At 51.2% G+C, this 20,635-nt stretch overlaps 2 protein-coding genes across 15 annotated transcripts in view; one reads left to right on the plus strand and one right to left on the minus strand.

Moving 5' to 3' along the window:
* The window catches only part of GPR161 (G protein-coupled receptor 161), a 52,482-nt gene extending 39,163 nt beyond the window's left edge, over positions 1 to 13,319 (plus strand). For all 5 annotated transcript variants that reach the window (XM_038542629.1, XM_038542631.1, XM_038542633.1 and 2 more), the window contains 3 exons: positions 4,218 to 4,322; positions 6,468 to 6,587; positions 8,279 to 13,319. In XM_038542629.1, coding sequence (XP_038398557.1) covers positions 4,218 to 4,322; positions 6,468 to 6,587; positions 8,279 to 8,544 — 491 coding nt within the window. In that variant the 3' untranslated portion in view covers positions 8,545 to 13,319. The remainder of the gene's footprint in view (positions 1 to 4,217; positions 4,323 to 6,467; positions 6,588 to 8,278) is intronic.
* A 2,401-nt stretch (positions 13,320 to 15,720) lies between these two features.
* The window catches only part of DCAF6 (DDB1 and CUL4 associated factor 6), a 131,330-nt gene continuing 126,415 nt past the window's right edge, over positions 15,721 to 20,635 (minus strand). For all 10 annotated transcript variants that reach the window (XM_038542619.1, XM_038542618.1, XM_038542620.1 and 7 more), the window contains one exon: positions 15,721 to 16,190. In XM_038542619.1, the coding sequence (XP_038398547.1) occupies positions 16,126 to 16,190 (65 nt within the window). In that variant the 3' untranslated portion in view covers positions 15,721 to 16,125. The remainder of the gene's footprint in view (positions 16,191 to 20,635) is intronic.

Genomic DNA, 20,635 nt, shown 5'->3' on the forward strand with positions numbered 1-20,635 from the left:
GGGAGGTCCTTTAAGGCTGTGCAGAGGTCCTCTCTCTCCTTCAGCCTTGCGTGCATTGGTGGATCTTGCCTCCAGCCATTAGTACTGTGGTTATTCTAGTGGGGAAGTAGCTGGCTTTTCAGGGTCATGTTTGAGGGTGATTGTCACCTGGACGAGTCACTGGAAGAGGGATTATGAAGGCACTTAGATCAACTGGAAAAAGCCAGTTCAGATTATAATTTAGAGAAGTCTTCCAACTTCTCTCTCAAGAGGGTGGAAAGAAATAGCTCATAATTATCGTGAATACTCAGTGGTAGTGGTGATAGACCTTTTCTGTGAGGCAATAACAAACCAGCATCATTGATTTATTTCATGAGCTAATGAAGTGTTACTTCTTGAGGGAAGAAGTCAGGGAGTTTTTTGTTTTTTTGTTTTTTTTTTAATTTTTTTTAAATTTTAGGTAGGCTCCATGCTTGAACTCATGACCCTGTCAAGAGAGGGACTTTTTATTCTAACCAGAGGAGAAAAAGAATCTCTCCCCATCCTAGGATTTTAACCACTGAAATGCCCATCCCCTAGCCTTTGCGACTCCGTATTTCCAAGTATGCCTCGTGAGCCAGGACTGCATTCAGGGTCAGGTTTCATTTCACTGATTAACTTATTCAGAGTTTGTAAAAACACTTGTCTTCTAGGCAAAAAATTTGACATGTTTTATATTCCATGGAAATTTAGGAATGAGGAAAGAAAAAGAATAAGGAAAGAGAATGGAGGAGGAGAGGGTAGCTAACAAAAAAAAGAAACATCTGCTTGAGGGTGCCTGGGTGGCTCAGTTGGTTAGGTGTCTGACTCTTGGTTTCAGCTCAGGTCACAATCTCAAGGTTGTGGGATCAAGCCCCCATGTTGGGCTCTGAGCTCAGTGCAGAGTTGGCTCCGGATTCTCTTCTCTCCCTCCCCTTCTGCCCCCACCCAATAGATGAATAGTCTTTAAAAAAAATCTGCTTTTGGTTGCGATTTTCCATGCAGGGCACCTGTGACTGTGCTGGCTGAGGTCATGGGGCCAGAGAATGGGGGGACATGCCAGCTATAGTTTGGTGGCCAGTCCAAGGCAGCTGGTGGTCTCCTCTTGAGGGAAAAGCAGTCTTGCTGGATGTTTTTGGGTTGAAGAGCGTGGGGATGAAGGGGTTCTGCATAGTTGGCTTTCCTGGTGGTGGTGGTGGTGGCTGTGGGGGTGGCGGAGGCGGGAGGCTGCAGGCAGCCTGGGGGAGTCCTGGAGAGGGAGCAGGATGGCAGGCCCCAGCATCACTCATTGCCCTTCTGGGCAGAATGGGGTGCCTCTGTCCCTCTGGCTGAGCCCCTCAGTGGGCCTGGCTCGCATCCACCCAGACTCCAGAACCAAAGTCCTTGCTGGCTCCCGGAGCCTGCTTCAGGACCGCCTCCCTCCCCTCCGAGAGTGCCCCAGCTCTGGTGGTAGCACCAGGAAAGAAAGAAGGTGGATCTGTTGCGGAGGAGCAAGAGAGGACTGGGAAGCTCTGGCTTGGTTTTGTGCCTCCCTCCGTGTTGTGGACACCTGGGAAGTTTTAATCAAGGAACAGGTACCTGGAAGTAGAGACTTCCCTCACAGTGCCTGTGAGCAGAGGCAGAGAGGAGCTCCAGAAAGACCTGGAGCTTCCCAGCTGTCTCTAGGATGTCAGGAGTTTTATAAACACAGTGTCATGTTTATTTCCTACACAGATTTCCACCATAATCAGCGGGTCTGGGTTTTCTCATTCTGTTAGCCCCAAGCTGAAGAAGTGCAAAAGCTGAGGTTTTCCCTAGATGCCACCTGCCACTGAGCCCCCCAAAAGCCTTCAGCCTGTGAGGTCTTATTGATAAATTTGCTAGGAATGGCCATTTCTGGGCCATCTGGAGGTTGTCAGGCTGTGCCCCCTCTGGTAGAGAGGTCAGCCCTGGAGCTGACACTGACTTCTAGTGCAAGAGGGTGGGCTGGATGCTAACATGTGGTGTTGGGAGGCCAGACCACACACCCAAAGCTGATAGGTGGCTACGGGTGACCAGGGGCCTTCAGGAGAAAGGACAAACTGCCTTCCAGCAACTCTTCCATTGGCCGAGCCCAGGCAGGGCGGAGAGCCCAGGGCCCCCCACTCCAGGCTGGGAAGGTGGCCTGGGCACCCTGGGAAGGCAGCCTCTACAAATGCCTGCCACTCTGTGCCCGAAGCTCCTGGAACTGGGTTAGAGCCTTTCTAGCAGTCTTCTGGAGAGGAGGATGTGGACACACTCAGAAGAGACACGTTGGTGCAGGGCCTCTTGGAGAGCTCTGCGCTGGAGGGAGGGAAGGCCACCCTGGGGCCTTTGAATTTTCATACCTGGTTTGCAGGTTTCTTCCCTGGTGCCACCGAGAGGCTTTCTGGTGACTTCAAAGTGCCTGTTTCACCTCAGAACTGTGCTACTGTTCCTTTACCTTCTGAAGGCACTAGTGACTCTGATTCACCCCGGGCTTGCTCAGATCCCCAGGGCCTGTCACTTTGTGCCTTTTTTTTTTTAAATTTTGTAACAAGGCTTGGATTGGGCCTAATCCAATAGATATATTATTGCTTCGTGTGAAAAATACCAGGTATTTGTGCCCACTGTGGAGTGGCAAATGCGAAATCAACACAGGGCAGAGCAGTGCCCCAGATCTTTCAGCCCAGCCGCAGCAGGCTGGCTCAGATGGCTCCTCACGCTGCTGGAGACCAGGCCGTGCTCTGGCTCTCACCACAGCCTCAGAGCCGGTGTCCCAAACCCAGCACGGCCTTGGCCATCGCGGTTGGCAGTGCACTGTCCCCCACAGGGCCCTCCCCAGGCCAGGCTTCCTGCAGGGATGTCATATTCTGAGGCCAAGGTCCTGGATGGGGACAAGCACGTTTGGGTCTTGTCTGGTCCCAGTCCCCTCCTCCATTGTGCTCTGCACAAGCACAGTTCCCCCAAGTTCATGGAGGGGTGATTCAGAAGGAAGCCTGTCCCCCCCCCCCCCCCCCCCCACCGTCTCCTCCTTGGCTCCGGGGAAGGAAGGAAAGCATATTGTCCATCACCGCATACGCTCAGGAGAATTAGGATGAACATAAAGAACAGAGCCCTGTCCTGTCTGTAAGTGGACCGTGGGAGGAACTGGGCCGCCGTTACGGCAGGTCATTCAGTCCGCTGGGCAGCAGGCCCTCTGCGCTTGTAATTGCTGGGAGCTCCTTCTCCTGACCTCGTGGTCTCCAGAGCCTCCAGCTCTTTTGTTCGTGGAGTTATTATTCTCTCAACTTTCTCAGGGGACTCCTGAGAGTAAATTTTTTTTTTTTTTTAATTCTTAAGCTCCCTCCCTTGTCTCCTCTGAGATCTATTTCCCCCTTTTCTTTCTTTCTTTTGTAATCTTTCATCTCTGTCTCTCAGGCTAGTGGCTCTCTCCGTGTTTAGTGACCTCGGCCATCCTCTGTGTTAGTGGCAAGGCCCTGGGAGCGGGTGGAGGCCCTCTGGGGGGCACGGGAGGCCCAGCTGCCCTGGGAAGGGTTCTCACTCCCTGGCCAGGCAGAGTAAGATGAGGGGCGGGGTCCCCCTGTGAACTCTGTGGCCTGGGCTATGCGCATGGCTTACCCAGTGTTGCCTGGGCCGTGGCCGGGGGAGTCTGCGAGGCCAGTCCCCTGGGTCACTCCCTGCCAACAAGGGGGCTGAGCACCCTGAGCCCAGGCTGGGAAGAGGGTGGAGGGGCCCCCGCACTGCCTCTGCTTTCCATCCAGCCCCGCCTGCCGCAGAGGCTCCTCGGTCTCCAGTTCCTGAGCTTCGGGGGCGCCGGGTGAGAAGCAGCCGCCGGCCTCAGCTCCCTGCCCTCACCTGGCTTGCGGACATGCTCTCCCACTTTGCAGTTTACACCCGTCTCTTAAAAATTCCCTTCTGGTATTCAGTGGGGATCCGAGGCGGTCACAGGGCACCTGTGTTCCTGTTTCACTGGAAGGTCATCACCCAGGGCTGTTGACCCCACCTGCCTCGCTGGTGTGGGCTGCTGGCCTGAGAGTTTCCTCTCTGGGGGACCCAGAGAATCCTGGTGCAGACACCCCCAGGGTAGGAGCAAGAGGCAAAGGGGGCTGAGAGCCTGCATTGTAGGAGACAGAGAGGACAGGCAGGCCGGTGGTGAGGTGGGTGGGACAATGGAAAAGCAGGGTCAGCGGCCGCCTCTGTGGGAGCTGGGTTGTGCTGACGGTGCGGATTTTACCTTTCAGACCTGGGCCTGTCCCCACACCTCACGGCTCTTATGGCAGGCGGCCAGCCCCTGGGGAACAGCAGCAGCACTGGGGACACTGGCTTCAGCTGCTCCCAGGACTCAGGTGAGCCTCCCGCGTGACCCTGGTGCCAGTGGAGGAGCTGGCAGGAGGGCCAGGCCCTGGGCGTGGGTTTCTCGGCATGGCTTTTCCCTCGCCAGCGTGTCCGTGCCTCCGTTTCCTCCGCTATAAAATTGGGGAGTTCAGTTCCCGTTCCCTCCACCGCCAGGGCTGTCGGATCCAAATTAAGTGAAACCCTTTGAAAAGTTAAAGTGTTAGTGACCACGAGTTGTTACAGTCATCCTCATGCTGTCGGCCAGCACAGGCTCGGGTGTCCGTGTCTGATCGGCCTTTTCCGAGCTGCGTTATCTTGGGCAAGATGCTTACTCTTTTTCTAAGCTTTGGAGCATCCCCGTTTGTGACCTGGGGGTAGCCATCCCTCTGTCAGGGGGCAGTCCTACTGAAGTCACATCACCTTGTCACCGTCCTTGCATGCCCTGTGCCCTGCCTTTGGGAAACTCGGGCTCCCTGAAGAAACACATCTCCCGCACAGATGCTCCCCGTCCCCCAGTAGCAGCCCCCCAGGGGATCCTGCAGGGCGGGCGCCGCCTCCTTCAGGCAGCTGCCTGTGATGTCTCAGTCCTGCCCTGGCTCCTTGCTGCTGGGCACCTCACAAGGCCCCGGTGAGAGGCAGGTGGCCAGAGGCATCTGCTCTCCATCCTGGGGCTGGCCTTTACCCACAAGCTGGGCTGAGGGCCACGGAGGATTCCTGCCACCTCTGTCTGCCTTGACCTGTTTTTCCCGGCCTGAGCCTGTGGGGTGGAACGCTGGGGCAGTCTGCGGGCTGGGACTGAGACCAGGCCTTCTGTCATGGGCAGTATTCCCTAGAGGCAGGATATTCCCTAGAATGTTCTATCACCTGTCAGCTGATGGGCTGAACCACTGGTCACACTGGCCCATCTTGCCCCAAGTCCCTTGTGTGATTTGAAGGAAAGGTCGGGCTCTGGGTCACTCCCCAGGCTCTCCACCATTCTCGGACAACCAGCAAGGATCCAGAGGCGGTATCACACTCCTTCATTCAACAAATGCTGATTTGCCCAGCCCCGGTTTTGGTCAGACACTGAACTAGGTTCTAGAGATAGAGTGGTGAGCTGCCCTCCTGGAGCTTTCTATGGACTGCGGAAGACGGCCAGTGGTCCCCCGTGCTTCCAGTGATTCTGCCGTTAAGGAAGGATGAGAACTCTCCTGAAGGAGAGGCCGTTCAGGGAGTGTTTTGGGGGGAGCGTTAGAATGGCTTCTGTGAGTGACACTGAAACCCAAAGAGCAGGTAGGAGGTGGCCAGGCAGAAGGAGCAAGGGCGCAGCCCTGTGGCCCAGAAGAGGAGCCAAGCCTGTGGGGCCACACAGAGGGAGCCTGCGGGGTTCCCCCCCACCCCACCCCTTAGGAGCTGTGCCTTGTGACTCAGCACCTGCTGTGTGTGTGTCCCATAGTCCTCAGGCAACTCTGGAGGTGGGTCGAATTACCCTCCCGCCTCATAGACTTGCAGACACTGAGGGATTCGGGAGCCTGCCTGGGACCCTAGGTCCCTGTGGGGCGTGAACGGCCGCTCCACCAGTGCTAACGCCTGGCCAAGGAGCACTGTGTGCAGGCCCCAGTGATGCCCTTCAGCCTGCTCTGAAGCGGACAGACGTGGGCTGCCCTCTCTTCCTCGCTTCCTGAGCAAGGCCTTGAAGGATTGAGAGCTGGTGTGGGGCCAGGGGCCAGCCTCAACCCGAGCCCCGCACCCGCCCTCCCTGCCTCTCCGCCTTGGCTTCCCCAGGCTTCTGGGAGAGGTAGATTTTTCAGCTCTTTTTTGATCCCCAAAGCACTCTACATTTTCAAGTTTAACATGTTGATTTAGCACAACATATTTGAACAGTGATGGAAATTCCAATGGTGAGAAGAACCCCCAGCACACAAGGCCCTTGTCCCGGCGCCGCCCTCCCCTCGGCACCCGAGTCCTGCCACCTGTGGCTCGCAGCCTGCCTCTCCGGCGGCCGCCCCGCCCCGTCTCCGGCCGCGCCTCCTGCAATCACTGGTTCTCGGCAGGGGCTATGCGGAGGCGGTCGCACCTGCTGGCGGGATGAACACACGGGGGGGGGGGCGGGGGGCGGGGGGGCGAGGAGGACCGGGCATCGCCGGGTCTGTGGGCACGATCCCCCTTGCTTTTAGGAACAGATGTGATGCTGCTCGAGGACTACGCGTCTGACGACAACCCTCCCTCCCACGGCGCTTGCCCCCCCAAGAGAAGGAGCTCCGTGACATTTGAGGATGAAGTGGAACAAATCAAAGGTTGGTCTGTGGGACAGCCCAGGCACCGTCCTTGGCTCGGCCCCGCGCACCCCAACATCCCAGGGCTCCGCGCTTTGCCCGCCGCCGCCGCCACCGCCCGGCCCCGCGGCCACGCCTGTCCCTAGGCCTCCCTCTGAGGAGCGGCGGCGCCCAGGCTCGGGAGGGGAGGCTGCCCAACGCTAGACGCGCGCACGGCCACGCACGGACGCGTACGTACGCTCCCCTGTGCGCCCTGGCACGCACGCGCACGGACGCACGGACACGCACATGCGCACGTGCGCGCCCACGGCCCGCATCCTGGTTCCCGCCCCTCCGTCGGGGAGCCGCTGGCGTAGGCAGCCGGGCCTGGGGCGTCCCTCGCTTCTCGGCCTCGGGGGTGCGGGGTGCGGCGCGGGCGGACCTGCCCTGAGCCGCCGCCTCCGCGGAGAAGGGCAGCTGCGGCCCCAGGCCCCACCGTGTCCCCCGTCGGCGGAGGCGGAGGCCGCCGCCCCGCCCCGCCCCGGAGTCGGTGAGGGCGCGAGTTCCGAGAGGGAAGGGGCTCTGCTGCGGCGCCCACGCTTTTGTCCCCCGCCTGACTCGAATCCAGCCCCAGCACCTTGTCGCCTCTGAAATGTAGGGTCTGGTTTCCCGTGCGGACGTGCTGTGAGAAGAGTGACGGGACCGTCCAGAGCGCCCACAGTGCCCCTTGTCCTCCGAATGCCAGCCCGCGAGGACAGCCGCAGGCCCGGCTGGGTGCGGTTGTGGCGGAGTCTGGGGCTCGGGTCCTGACCCTGGCGGTAGACGGGGGCCCGTCAGACGGACAAGGTGGACCCAGGACAGGGTGCGGCCTGCAGCCTCGTGGGCTTTCTAATACCTTTGCCCCATAAGTGGATGAATCTGTCGCGGGTCCGTCCGTCCACACAGGCCAGTCTGGCCCCTTCCGGCCGGCTCAGCGGGGCTGGCAGCTCTGAGGGCACCGGTCAGACCACAGGTGACGGGGCAGGGGGCGGCCACGTGGCCCTCCTCCACTCTCCCTGCACCCGTGTGTGGCTGCAGACTCCCTGAAATGGGGTGAAGGATGGCGTGTTCCTCACGTGGGGCAGAAGTTGTCCCCTCTCCAGAAAATGTGAGGGGTAGGGGATAAGCTGTCGCCCCAAAATGTCAGGGGAAAGATGGGTAGCGAGGGCAATAGTAATAATAAGCAGTGGGTGTGAGGGTGAAATGAAGACTGAGCTCTTTTTCTCTCCACCTGAGTTGTGAGGGGTCGTCATCCTGGGTGGGGCCTCAGGAGAGGCAGCATTCAGGTTTGTGCAAGTTTGCAGTCATAGACGTTATATGGTTCTACATAGTTGAAATACCAGAGAATTCTTCCAAAGATGGTGGCATTTTTAGTATCATTACTAGGAAGTATTTATCAAGGCTTTCTTACGGGCCGGGCCTAGACATCTCAGAAAGCATTAATGATCATGGTTCTGCAACCCTAGGAAGAGGTGTACTGTGACCTCCTCTCTGCAGATGAGGAAGCAGGTAAGTTTCATGCTCCCTACGTAGTATGTGGGAAGCCAAAGATTTGAGTCTAGGGAATTTGGCCACAAAACCCACACCGTCAGTTTGCATCCTGCCCCTCCCCAAGCGGTGAAGCATCCTCAGGCATATCCCCCTCGGTTACCAGTCCCAGCTCTCGGCCAACCTTCTTTATGCTTCTCTCACAGATGCTGCCAGGAACCCTATTCTTCACGTGAAAGCTGAAGTGCATGAGTCCTTGGACAGTTATGCAGCCAGCTTGGCCAAAGTCATAGAGGCCGAAGCCAAAATCAACCTGTTTGGGGAGGAGGCTCTTCCCGGGGTCCTGGCCACAGCACGGACTGTCCCAGGGGCTGGCTTTGGGGGACGCCGAGGCAGCAGGACTCTAGCGAGCCAGAGGTTGCAGCTGCAGAGCATCGAGGAAGGGAACATTTTAGCTGCAGAACAGAGATGAAGGCCTCAGGGTGGACTGTCCCACAGAGGGGCGTCCGGGAAAGGAACAACATCTAGGGTGTAGCCACCAGAAAAAACACCAGAAAAAAACAAGTGTCTTGTGAGACCACACGTGTGCTCCTTGTGGGTCCTGGCAACGGGACCAGAGGCATCTAAGGCACAGAGGCAAGCAGATGAAGGCGTGGCCATGACATTTTGGAAGTGAGGCATAGAAGGGGGACCCTGGCTTGGGAGGAAACCACCCTGTGGGTTACTTCCTCTTCCTTCATGACCTAGAAGTCCAGCCGAGCACTGTCCCAGAGGTCTCAGCAGGTAAGCACTTCCCTGTGCACTTTGGAGGACAGAACTTCCTAACGAAGCATGATCATCCCTTGGGCTTCTGCATGGTTGATGCAGGCCACGTGGGGTCATCAGTTCTACACTGAATGGTCCCCAGAGGAGAGCCTGGAAGCAGAGCCCCTCAGATGGAGTTCCCAACATCTCTATCCTGCTTATGACCTCAAAATCAGCAGAGTCACTTGCCGGTGCTGGCCACTATCAGGCCAGACAGCTGCTGTCAATGAGGATGGGGCCACCTTGCCCACCTCCCTATTGACTGATTCTCCAGTATTTCAAAAGAAGGGAGCAACCACTATAAAAGACACAAGAAAGGAGCAAGTGCTAGATATTTCATTTCCAGAATTAAAAAGATAATCCCTTTGGTTAGTACACAGCACAATCTTCCCAAGCCTGACTGGGGCTGTGGTGCCCAGCACAGCTGGGAAACAGGCTGTTCTTCATGTAAGGAAACCTCATCTGCTAGATTGTTTGTGGTATTTGACCAGTCAGAGTGGCTGGCTTCCAGGTACACTGGCAGCAATCCCACTGCGGGCAACAGCGGCTGATTCCCCAGCCCCAGGCAGTGTGAGACAGGATGAAACAGAAAGGACGCTGGACTTGTGCTCTTGACCCAGTTCCTCTGCTTCCACTCTTCGGGACTTCCAGTCACCTCTCAAAGCCATCCAGAAAGTGGGATAATGGGGTGGGAAGTTGGAGAAAATGACCTCCGAGATAATTTCCAGCTGTCATCTTCAATGTCAGAGTCTGTAGGTGAGAGAGGTGGGGGGAAGTGGACCCTTGGACCAACACCAGCACAGCTTTTGAGATGGTTTCTGACGGGCAAATGCAGCCCTGTGGGTACAGAGTGTGAACTCAGCCGTCCTGTGTCTAGCAGGGTCCTGACAGAAGGCTGACCTCCCAGAACCAGAAGTGAAGGAAGAGGTGGAAGTAGAGCTGCAGGAATGTGATTTGTACGGTTAGAACTTGCTCGTCTCCCATTTGAGTTGGGACGGCAGTTGATGGGTGGCCTGGCAGTAGTGCAGTGGTGACCTGGGAAGTCAGGGAATCCCTCGCATCTGCCCTTCCTGGAAAATAAGCTAAGCGCAAAACATTCCCCGCCTTTGGAATTCTAGGTGGCCAGAAGAAGGCAGATTCTGGGGAGATCCAGCTGCATCTGCTCCAAGGCAGCTTACTCCAGACAGTACATTCCCTCTGTGGTGGTTTCTTTGGGGCCTACCTGGCTCCTGGTGACCAGTCGTGGCAGCCAGTGACCAGCTGCTTACTAAAGCCTTTTCACTCGTCCTGGGGCTTGCTGCCTTTGTGTTGACTGAGGCCATCAGCAGTGCTCCCAGGTCAGCTGGGTGCCGGGCACTGGTCTGGGTTCTGGAGAGGGCGGGGAGGAGCAGGTGGCTTTTCCAGAGGAGCAGAGAGCAGTTGCACCTGTGGGCTCTGCCTATACGTGCAGGTCAGACGGATTCCGCTACCACTACTGGGAGGCATTCCTAAGTCTGCGGGCATTTTATGTTTTCTATGTGTATGTATTTTTTTCCTATACTCGTCTAGTAAAGGGGCCATATTCCTCATCAACTGATGTGCACAGAGATCTTCAACTCCAGGCTGGACTAACCTGGGATGGCTTGTCCATTAGGCTTTTGTGAGAGCGGCACATTGGCTGGTGTCTGGGGAGAGTCCTGAAACCTCAAGGCCCCAGTGGCAGATCCCAGACTAGCTAGATCCCAGGGTTTCATCCTAGCCTATCTAGAAATGTCGCAGAAGGACTCACTGCCTTTCTCTTTTTCCTTTTGGCACTGCCAGACATGGCACGCCCACTAGGTGCAGAGCAAAGCGCTTCACTCAACACAATGTAGGGAGAGGCCTGGCTGGTAGTGATGCCAGTAAAGAGCAGTCAGGTAATGCTTATTCAATACGTCCACCAGGGGGAGGTGAACATTTCCAGGTGGGGCACTTAGGTGGGGGACCATGTGAGCCAAGCCTGGGAGGATGTTTGGTAGCTAGAGCCATATTTTGTGCATTCAGGAATTCAAATCTGCCTTGATTCCGGCCTGAGAGCCAGAGCAAGTGGGGCGGGAGGAGCAGGGCAAGGAGGAGAGGAAAGGGAGAGAATCCCCACACGTTCTCGCGTTCCCGAGAGCCTCTTTGGGGACCCCTGCCCTCAGTGCAGAAGGTCAAAACCCCAACTGCCCCCCCTCAGCCTGGGCCTGTTGGCTTTATACTGCTGTGCAGGGCGGGGGTGGGGTGGGGACACTTGGCCACGTGGTCGCTGAAAAACCTCAGTCGTGCGTGTCCCAGTTTTAACAGAACCACATTTTGGGCTGTTGCCCATTTCTGCCCCTATCCCTGAAACTGCCACTTGATGGGCCCCCTGCTGTGCTCCGGGTACCAAGCTACCCGGCACAGCGCCGCTGCGCGCCCGGCGGGAGGCACGGAGTCCTCGCCTTCGGGGCCCGCGACGCTAGGTGGCAGCAGTGCGGCTGCGGCGCCGCGGAGGCCGTGCGCCCCGCACCCCGAAGCCTTCCTGGCGGCGGCGGCGGCGGCGGCGGGCGGCTCTCTTCCGCGGGACCCGCGGGGCGCAGCCCCCAGATGGGTGCTGGGGACGTGGGGCGGCCGTTCGGACGGGAACGGGCTTTGACATGGAGACCTTAGGAGCGCGTTCAGCCCTGGCGACGGAGCGCTTCTCCGTTCGAGGGCTTGCTCGTGGGGGACTGGGCTCTGGACGGGCCCCAGGGCCTGCCCGCGGCCGGTGGTCAGCCTGGAGCCCCGCTGCCTCTCGTCCACGGAGCCGGGGAGGGTGACGTGGCTCCGAAGGGCCGAGGGGGTCCGGCAGGCTCGGAGTTCCGTCCGGCGCTGCCGCTGAGGGAGCCGGGCAGCCTTGGGTCCCTGTCCTTATCGCTACAATAGGGGGTGTAACTTAGTCCTCTGTGGGGACGCGGGATGCAGGTGGGCCTCTTCCTAGGGGACCCTCCGGACCCGAGCGTCCCGCACGGCACCTGTGTGTGGCTGGAGCTGGGCCACCGCCTTTTCCCAGTATCGGTGGGCGGGGGCGGTGGACTGGTCTCCCAGGCATCTCCAGGACACGAAGGGGAAGATCTTGAGGAGACCACTGTTAGGTAGACAGGAGGTGCTGAGGGTTGTGGCCCTGGGGATGGCCCCGTTTGCTGCATACACAGCATAAGCAGATCTTCTGGGAAGGGGGGTGTGGGGAGGCAATAGAGGGAGGAATGTGTGAAGTAGCAAAAATGAACTTTTCGGTTAATGGCATTCAAAAATGATGGACCTCCAGGGCCTGCTGTAGAGTCCCAGACCAGGGCACGAACTCAGCCTTGACCTCCCTTACAGCTCCTGAGATGTGACCTGGGTGCTAAGTACACCTGTGTCCCCCTCTGACAGTGACTGCTTGGCAGCGGGTCTTGGGCTCACAGAATCTTTGATCCTCCAAGCCCCTGAGGCAAGAGGCCACACAGGAGTCCATGCTGGTACCCACAGCATATGCAGAACCCAGATGAATCCCATGGGAGACAGAAGGGACATTACAATTTCCACCCTAAAGCAAAGTGGCTGTCATATGTGACTGTAGGAGGGGACAGAGCCTGACCACCCTCTGGGATGGGGAGAGGGGACACACAAAATCCAGGGAGGCCTAGGGAATGTCTGATACCCCCACCCCAAGTACATTAAGCCAGAGTCTGGGTCAAATGTCAGATGTTTGGCCATGTGACTGAGAAGGAGGTGGAGGAGGGATACTAAAAGTCGTCATTAGGCCAGCTGAGCTTAGTAGGTGGGTAGAAACTAAACCAGAGAGCTTGGGAGCCTGAAATACTGGCTTGCGAGACCTCAAAAAACTGCAACCCAAGAAAAGTGATTGGATGTATTTGGAAGATTTCAAAGCACAAACTCAAATCTGCATGAGATTACCAAAAGCACGGTTTTGCTCAGTGTTATTTTTAGGAGAACATAATACACAAAGCTGTGTTCATTTCCCTCAGAGATTTTTCCTGAATAGTATTGGTATTAATAGCTTAGGAATGAGAAGCCATTTCTGGTTTTGTTTTTCACCCCACCATCTTTGAAATATCCGGAGTCACAGGCAAGTTAGCATGTCCCAGATGAAAAGGCAGTCCCCAGTCCCGCACTCCCACAGAGGTGACCCGGGGAATGGAATGTGCCACCTCCCAGGGAAGTTGCAGCCTCACAGCCTCTGAGTGCAGTGGGAAGAGCCTGTCTGCCAGGAAACAGGTCACTCTGCGATGTGGATGTGCTGAGAGAGCCCTGTGCTGGATGCAGAAGTTGTCAAAAACCTTGAAAGCAAAACAAAAGCAAGCTAATCCTGAAATATATTCCACTTGAAGTTTTTGGACAATTTTTTTTAAAAGAAGAAAAATGTTTAGGATAATTATAAATCACAGTATTTATAAACGATTAAAAGTATATTTAGAATAGTTTTATTTACCTGATTATCTGTTTGGTACCTGTATAGCTGTATTGTGGATTTGGACTTGTACTCCCTGGTGTCTGCCCTTTCCCCCACTGTGCACAGACACATCCTTGGTGCAGCCTCCCTTCCCAAGGGCTGAAGAGAGGAAGGCAAGGAGGAAGGAGCTCACTGCTATAGAATTGGGAGGTGGCAGTGTCCACACCACTCACCTCAGTACATCCATCCATATGCGGTTCATAAATTCTTCCAAGACAATTAGATTCAGAAAGTACTGACTTCCCCACATGACCCAGAAATACAGAACACTTAATTTTTTAAAGATTTTGAAAGAGAGGAAAGATAGTAAGAGAGCACAAGCAGGGGGGAGGGAGAAGCAGACTCCCCATTTAGCAGGAAGCCTGATGCAGGGCTCAATCCCAGGACCCCAGGATAATGACCTGAGTCAAAGGCAGACATTTAACAACTCAGGCACCCAGGCACACTCTTTGTAAAAGATTTTTCTTTTCATGTAATATCTACACCTAACGTGGGGCTGGAACTCACAACCTTAAGATCAACCTTAAGATGCTCTACCAATTGAGCCAGCCAGGTGCCTCCTAATCCAAGGCTTTTAAAGGAGGTTTAATGGGGGTGTGTGGGAGGGGGCACCTGGATGGCCATCAGTTAAGCATCTGTCTTCAGCTTAAGTCATGATCTCCAGGGTTCTGCTCAGCGGGAGTCTGCTTCTCTCTCCTCATGCTCTCAAATAAAATCTTAAAAAAGGCTTAATGAATAGCAACCCACTCTCTAGAGGTTTGTCCCGTAACCAGAGGCAAAGGGTGGGTGACAGATTGCGCCTGAGACTTAGCAACCCCCAGGCACAAGACCTACCACCTTAACCTGACCACCTCACCTGCCACTACTGAGATCACAGTCCTTAGTCCCAGATGCAGGTGAGCCCCAGGGTCCAGCTGTCTGGCTGGGGTCTCCCTAACATAGGGAGTCATGAGGTGTCAACTCTGCCTATATGTTTTCTTTTTGCTGCCTCCTTGACTGCTTGTTGGGCCTGCCCTGCTCCTTTGTAATACACAGTACCCAAACTGCACAATTAACAGCAGGGGACCTAAGTCCTTTGACAAATATCACTTATTTTTTTTCAGTAAGTTTTAAGGTTCCCAGCAAAACTGAGCAGAAAGTTCAAAATTTGCATATGCCCCTCTGTCCAGCCCCCAGGACTATGAACATATCCTGTGCCAGAGTGGACATACATTTTCATTTTCTTCTGTGCTCTTCTGGTCAAAGAGCTGCTACTCCTTGACCCCGCTGAGCTCTCCAGTAGCCTCTGCCCCACCAGCCTTCCAGCACCTCTCTACAGCAAATCCCTGTTTTATTACAGTGCGAGGAATGATGTCATGTGTGCTTCTAGTGGTCAGTTCAGTTGTTCTGTAAAGACCTTCAAACTCCATGGCTTCATGTGGTCCTAACAGCCCCTAGGACACAGGTGGTACAAATAAGATTGTCATTTTAGATCAGAGGAAACAAGCCCAGAGTTGTCACATGGCTTAAGCAGGTCATACAACTAATTGGTAACCAAAAACTAAGACCCTTGTACTTTCCAGAAATCATGCAGTTGCCCTATTTGGCTAAAGTTCTAATTCCTTTTCCCTTTGACCATTTACCACATTTCCTAATGTGCAAACACATGTGCCCTGTCTGGGGTGAGAGTCAGATGCTAAATTCCAATGGAAGTTACTGAGTTGGAAGAGTTATTTTTTCTTAACCCAAAAAGCCAGTCTGTCTTCTCTTAGTAGCTGGTGTACCTGGGCTTGCAGCCATCTTGTGGGAAGGGGCAATGCCTGGTCCCCATGCAGGAATGGGAAGCTTTGCCTGACTACACCTGTGAAGTCCATTCATGGCCTCGCTGGAAAAGAGCACACCAGTTTGGAAGAGGGGAGGGAGGCTGACAGCAGGGTTAAATCTCCAGGAGCATTTTCAGCTCACAAGATATAGCCTGGGTGGAGACAGCCTAAAATGGGTGGAGTTAGACACTACAGTAAAGGAAGATGCGGAATTCTAAGACTGGAGGATCAACAGCTTTCTGGAAAGCAGAAGACCAGAAGCCAGAGCTTTCAGATCTATCATGGGAGCGATCCACTGGATTGCCATTGGAAGCCTAGCTACTGTACTGGGAGCCTAGCTTCTGTACTCGGTACAGAGGTACCATTTATCCCGAAAAGATGATGACTGGAAGTAAAGATAACGTGCTTCAAAAGGAGAAATAATAAAAGCTCCTCTATGTGATTCCATCATATAGAAGCCAGAACAGAAAAGGTTATCAACTCTAGAATAGAGAAAAAGTCTCATGTTACAGAAAAGACTGGAAAACGTGGGTCAAGGTAGTAAGGCATGAAATAAAAGTCAAATTCATGATATTTAAAACAACCAACTTCTTTAATTAGAAAGCAACAAACATGCAAATGGCAAGTGTAGAAATTTATTTGAACCAATATTTTCACTATAATGAAAATTACTCTTCCACATTGATCCAAGCTCTCATATCTGAAGGTTAGGGAAAATATTGCACTTTGCATTTTCTAGCACTCCTCATACATGGCAAAAGTTTTTAAAACATTTTGCTAGTTTTGTTTTACACACTCTCCCAAATTCATGCACACAATCATTCCAAACCAATGTTATTAGGTTATCCCAAAAAAAGGGAAAAACTCCAAAACACCATAACCTTAAAATTGCACTAAAGCTCTGTAAAGAAAAAATATAATAAATGTCTTATACAAATTTCAGAACATCTAAGTGCTTGCCAATAAGAGTTGGTTATTCCTCATCCTCATTTTCATTCTCCTGACCAGAGCCTTCTGATCTGTCACCCTCCAACCGGTCTGGAAAACATAATATGAAACCCACAAAAAGAAATGCTTTTAGTATTATAATTAAAATAATTTTCAGTACCTTTTATTTAAAACTGATTAAAATGTATACAGTTCAACACATCATCATGTAAAAATCAGTTCACTTCTGTGTGTAGGTATTTTTTGTGGCTAGAAGCAAACAGAATAAAGGAAACAGCACTATAACTTTGAATATGCATGTAATTCTAAACATATAACAATTAAAAAGAAAAACCCTAAGATCTTGATGTATTACAGTTCACCACCATGGACTTGGGAGTCTGGGAGACTAAGGAGGTGTATCATGCCACCAAACAGGGAGGCTGTGGGGGAACCCAGGGACCATTCTTGAGAATCTGTGTATTTCTGTTTATAAAACGATTTTTTAACTTCTATCTGCCATGTTCCAGGCGTCGTCGTGTAAGGATACAATAGTGGCCAAAACATACATGTAGTCTCTCCCTCAAGGAGCTTATCTAGATTAACTACCCAAATGAATATATAAACTAGTGAGTGAACACGGCATTGTTCTCTCAAGCTTTCACGATATATTTGTCGTTCTCTGCTTGAGACATTCCCCCAGTTGTTCCACTATAAATGTTCTGCTTACTCATCTCAATGCAACTATTATCCCCTTTGTGAAAGGTTTCCTGGACTTTTTCAAACATCCGACTCGCAGAATGATGAACTCCCTCCTCTACATTCCAAACTCTGTGTTTACTGTATAACGATGATCCTAATTGCAGGGATGGTTTGTTTGCATGTCTTCTTATAGACCAGACTTCAAGGGCTTTTTGAGCTCCTGGGAGGGTAGGAGTTTGTTTGTTTGTTTGTTTTTATCTTACATTCTCAAAGCCTAGTACAGGATGTTCAATGATAGTTTGTAGAATAAACAGAACGAAAGCCTTACTAAGATATGTTACCTTAGGGTATGTAAAGAAGGCAACAGTATGAAACCAGTACCACTATTAGGATGGAGCCCATTCTGCCACAGAAGCAGTTCCCCATGGTAATGTGGAAATAAGACTGAATCCTGAAATTTTATTACCTAGAGCAGCTTAAACTCTCCCACTGGATCCCAAGTCAGTAAGACCAAGAGCAGTATACAGAAGGGACTGTATCTTTACCATCCAACTGAACTAGATTAGTAAGTCCCCTCCGTGCTGACTCCATTTCAAAGCCAAACGAATCAGATAATGTATGTGTATATGCTTTACAACCTGAATTATACAAATTTTAGCTATTATTACACAGTAAGTGTTCAATACACATGTGCAAAATAAGTGAACAAAAACAAGATTTGGATAGACCTTCATATATATCACTGAGGACTCTGCACGCGGTGGAAGAATTGCTGATCACTTAAGGGCTACCTAACGAATGTCAGTATAAAGAGATTACAGTCTTTTTGTGTGACAGACTTCCATTAGAGAAGAAAACATGAAGCTGCTATCAGCTGAAGTAGATTACGGTGAAAGGGATCCTGGATGACTGACCACATTCAACACACCTATTCCTGTCACATGGGAAGCAGGAGGAGGCGGTGTCAGACTACTTCCGAGCATGTAGGCTCTTACCCACATTCTTTTGTCACATTATTAATGAAGATGGGGAAATGGGGGGTTAACAAGAACGGTCTCAGCCTTTATCCGGGAGTGTAGACGTGAGAATTCTGCCAAGTCCAGAGCAAGCCTTGAAGAGACCCGTGAGGCCCAGAGTGTCGAGTATAGGTCAGTGAATAACTGACAGTGGCTTCTAGAATGAGGAAGAGGGCAGAATAATTGTTCTTTTCTCAAACCCCTCTCAAACAACCGCTGTAGAGTCCTCTCTCAGAACATAAACCCAGTTTCTAAGAATCAATTAGGTGAAATCTTTTGTTCCTGAAACTGTACCTCTGAGGCAGGAAGACTACAAAGCAGCTCAGACCAAGCAGGTCTAAGACACACAATTCTTTTAAATCAAAACTAAAAATAAGAGTCGCTTCAACATCAGGAGACTCACCTCCAAACTCCCCTCCATGGGTCCTACCTGACTACTTAAACCAGGCAATTACCAGAAAAGGGCAATAGGTAGCCATGCCCCTTCATCTGCTCTGGGTCTGTGGCAGAGGCCCTATCCTCTGCTGTCCTCCCCCCGCTCCCTGGTGGCGGATTCAACAAGCTTCCAGTGCCCTTGTTCTGCCTCAAGTGGATCCTTTCACCTAATCTGCTTCATCCCACATTTGGAGGCCCCCACCCAACTGAGAGAGATACCACAATAAGACACCACAGTCTTTAGTGAAGTATTCATGGCATGACTTTGGTTGGTTTTTTGAAAATGCAGAAGCTCAAGCCCTATTCAGATAAAATGAGTAAGAATCTAAAGGAGCTAGGATCCAACTATTTGTAGTTTAAGAAGCCCAACAGAGAATCTATAGTACAGCCTTCATTAAAAATCACAGCTCCACCAGGAAGGCACTGCCCTGAATCTATTCTCTGGACTTCCCAAGAAGCCTTGAGGAGTAACAGAGGCTAGCCTGCACTTACATGACCACAGTCTGTTACTAACTCTCCTTGAATATGCACACATGATCTACTTGGAAAACTGGAGACCAGGAGGGAAGGAGAGGAAGGGGGAACATGTGACTCATCAAATAACTAGATATTTTCAAGATTAAAGCAACTTGAATACCTTTTTCTCTCCAGTCTTTTAAATAAGAGAAGCAAGAGAGAGAGTTGACTAAACCAATTAGAAATTCTCTTTTTGGTTGACAGCAACAAGGACTGGAAGGAAGGGAATCTTCATGCTATAAGACATCTTATCTCATACTAAAATTGAAGGAGAAGGGTAGTACCTGTTAGCTAACAAACCACTGGCTCATCAGCAGCTGCATAAAACAGATTCTGCACGAATCAGAAGAATGGTTTTCTACAGAAACTCAGGGAGAGCCATTCACCAGATAAGCTCTTTACAAAAACAAGTGAGTTTTAGGAATCCTAATCAGCAAATGTTTTTGTTTTACAAAATGCTGCCTCCTCAAATCTGAAATCTAAATGGATGAATTTTAAGAATTACTCACTGTTACTCAAGAAAATGGATCAAAAATGTTACAGTGATTAATGATATAGGAACCCAAAAGCTACTGCAAAAGTATTTTGGACTACTAACATTTTCTGTTTCTATTCCATGTTTATTTTGAAACTTTCATTCTTTCCTGGTAGTAGTTAATATTTACAATTTACAAATTTACAATTACAATTTGAATATTTCCTCTCCATCTCATATGGGCTTCTTTTAATTCTTCAGATGTGCTCCATACTCTCCTCCAGGACTTTGAAAATTGCTACCTACCCTTTCCTTTCCCCGGTATACTCTCTCTCCATTCCCCACTCTCTCTGAGAAAGTGGTAATTAATCCACTGCTTACAGAGACCTGAAGGATAAGTAGAAGTTATCCTAACAAAGAGTGAGGATGGGTGGGGACAGCATAGTGTTAAAGATCCTGAGGTAGAAAAGAGCTTGACATGCCCCCAAATTCAAAGAGGGCCAGAGTGGATGGATTGGAAAGAGTAGAGAATGCTGTGAGAGAGCCTGAGGAGCAGTTTGAGCTCAGATCACCCAGAGGGCTGCATGTCATATTTGTGAACTGAATGTATTCCTGCAAGTGAATTTTCCAAGGTCAAACGGTGGTAAGGGCCTGGAAGCCAATTTCACATTAAGGCTTTACCATTCATCAGTAGTGTGACCTGGGGCTAGTTCTTTTGTAATAATTGACGCTGTAAACGTTTGGAGCTAATTAGGAAAAAATTTGTGAAATAAGTAGTATGATGCCTAATACATTATAGGTACTCCAGAAATGGTTGTTGTTATTAAATAACAGATACTACCCAGCATATGAAGAAATTTCATTTATGAAATCGTGAAGAACAATGCTCCTGTTTGATAAATGTATTTTGTTTATAATGGATACTGGATCTTTTCTATCATTACAAACAGATTATTCACTTCCTTCTTGAATATTACTTGTAATATATATATATTTTGTGTTCCTCTGGCACTCAAACTCACAGTATATCATTGAAAACAAAAACCTATTTAAAAAGCTTACTGAAATTATGTGTTGCAACCCTTACAGTAGCATGTTACATCTGTTTTTTTCTGGGCTAGGGTTAATTTTGACCACATCTACCACTAAAAGGTATTTACTATAACATATTTTAAGGTTTATGGTATGATACTCCCCTCTGAGAAGAGAAGCACAGATGATAAAAGTTTTCAAGTGACTTTGTTTTTTGCATTCTGACACTTTTTGGTACATTTGGTTCATGAGGAAATAAGTTACTGTACTAAGATCAAGAGTTCACAGAACTCCTAGCTCAGAAGTTACACTGTTTCATTTTGTGGTTAAAAGAAAATTATATAAATCGCTTTAAAGCAGATCTTAAATAATGACATGAT

The sequence above is a fragment of the Canis lupus genome, chromosome 7 (genome assembly GCF_011100685.1).
Source record: "Canis lupus familiaris isolate Mischka breed German Shepherd chromosome 7, alternate assembly UU_Cfam_GSD_1.0, whole genome shotgun sequence".
In the NCBI taxonomy this organism is placed as follows: Eukaryota; Metazoa; Chordata; class Mammalia; order Carnivora; family Canidae; genus Canis; species Canis lupus.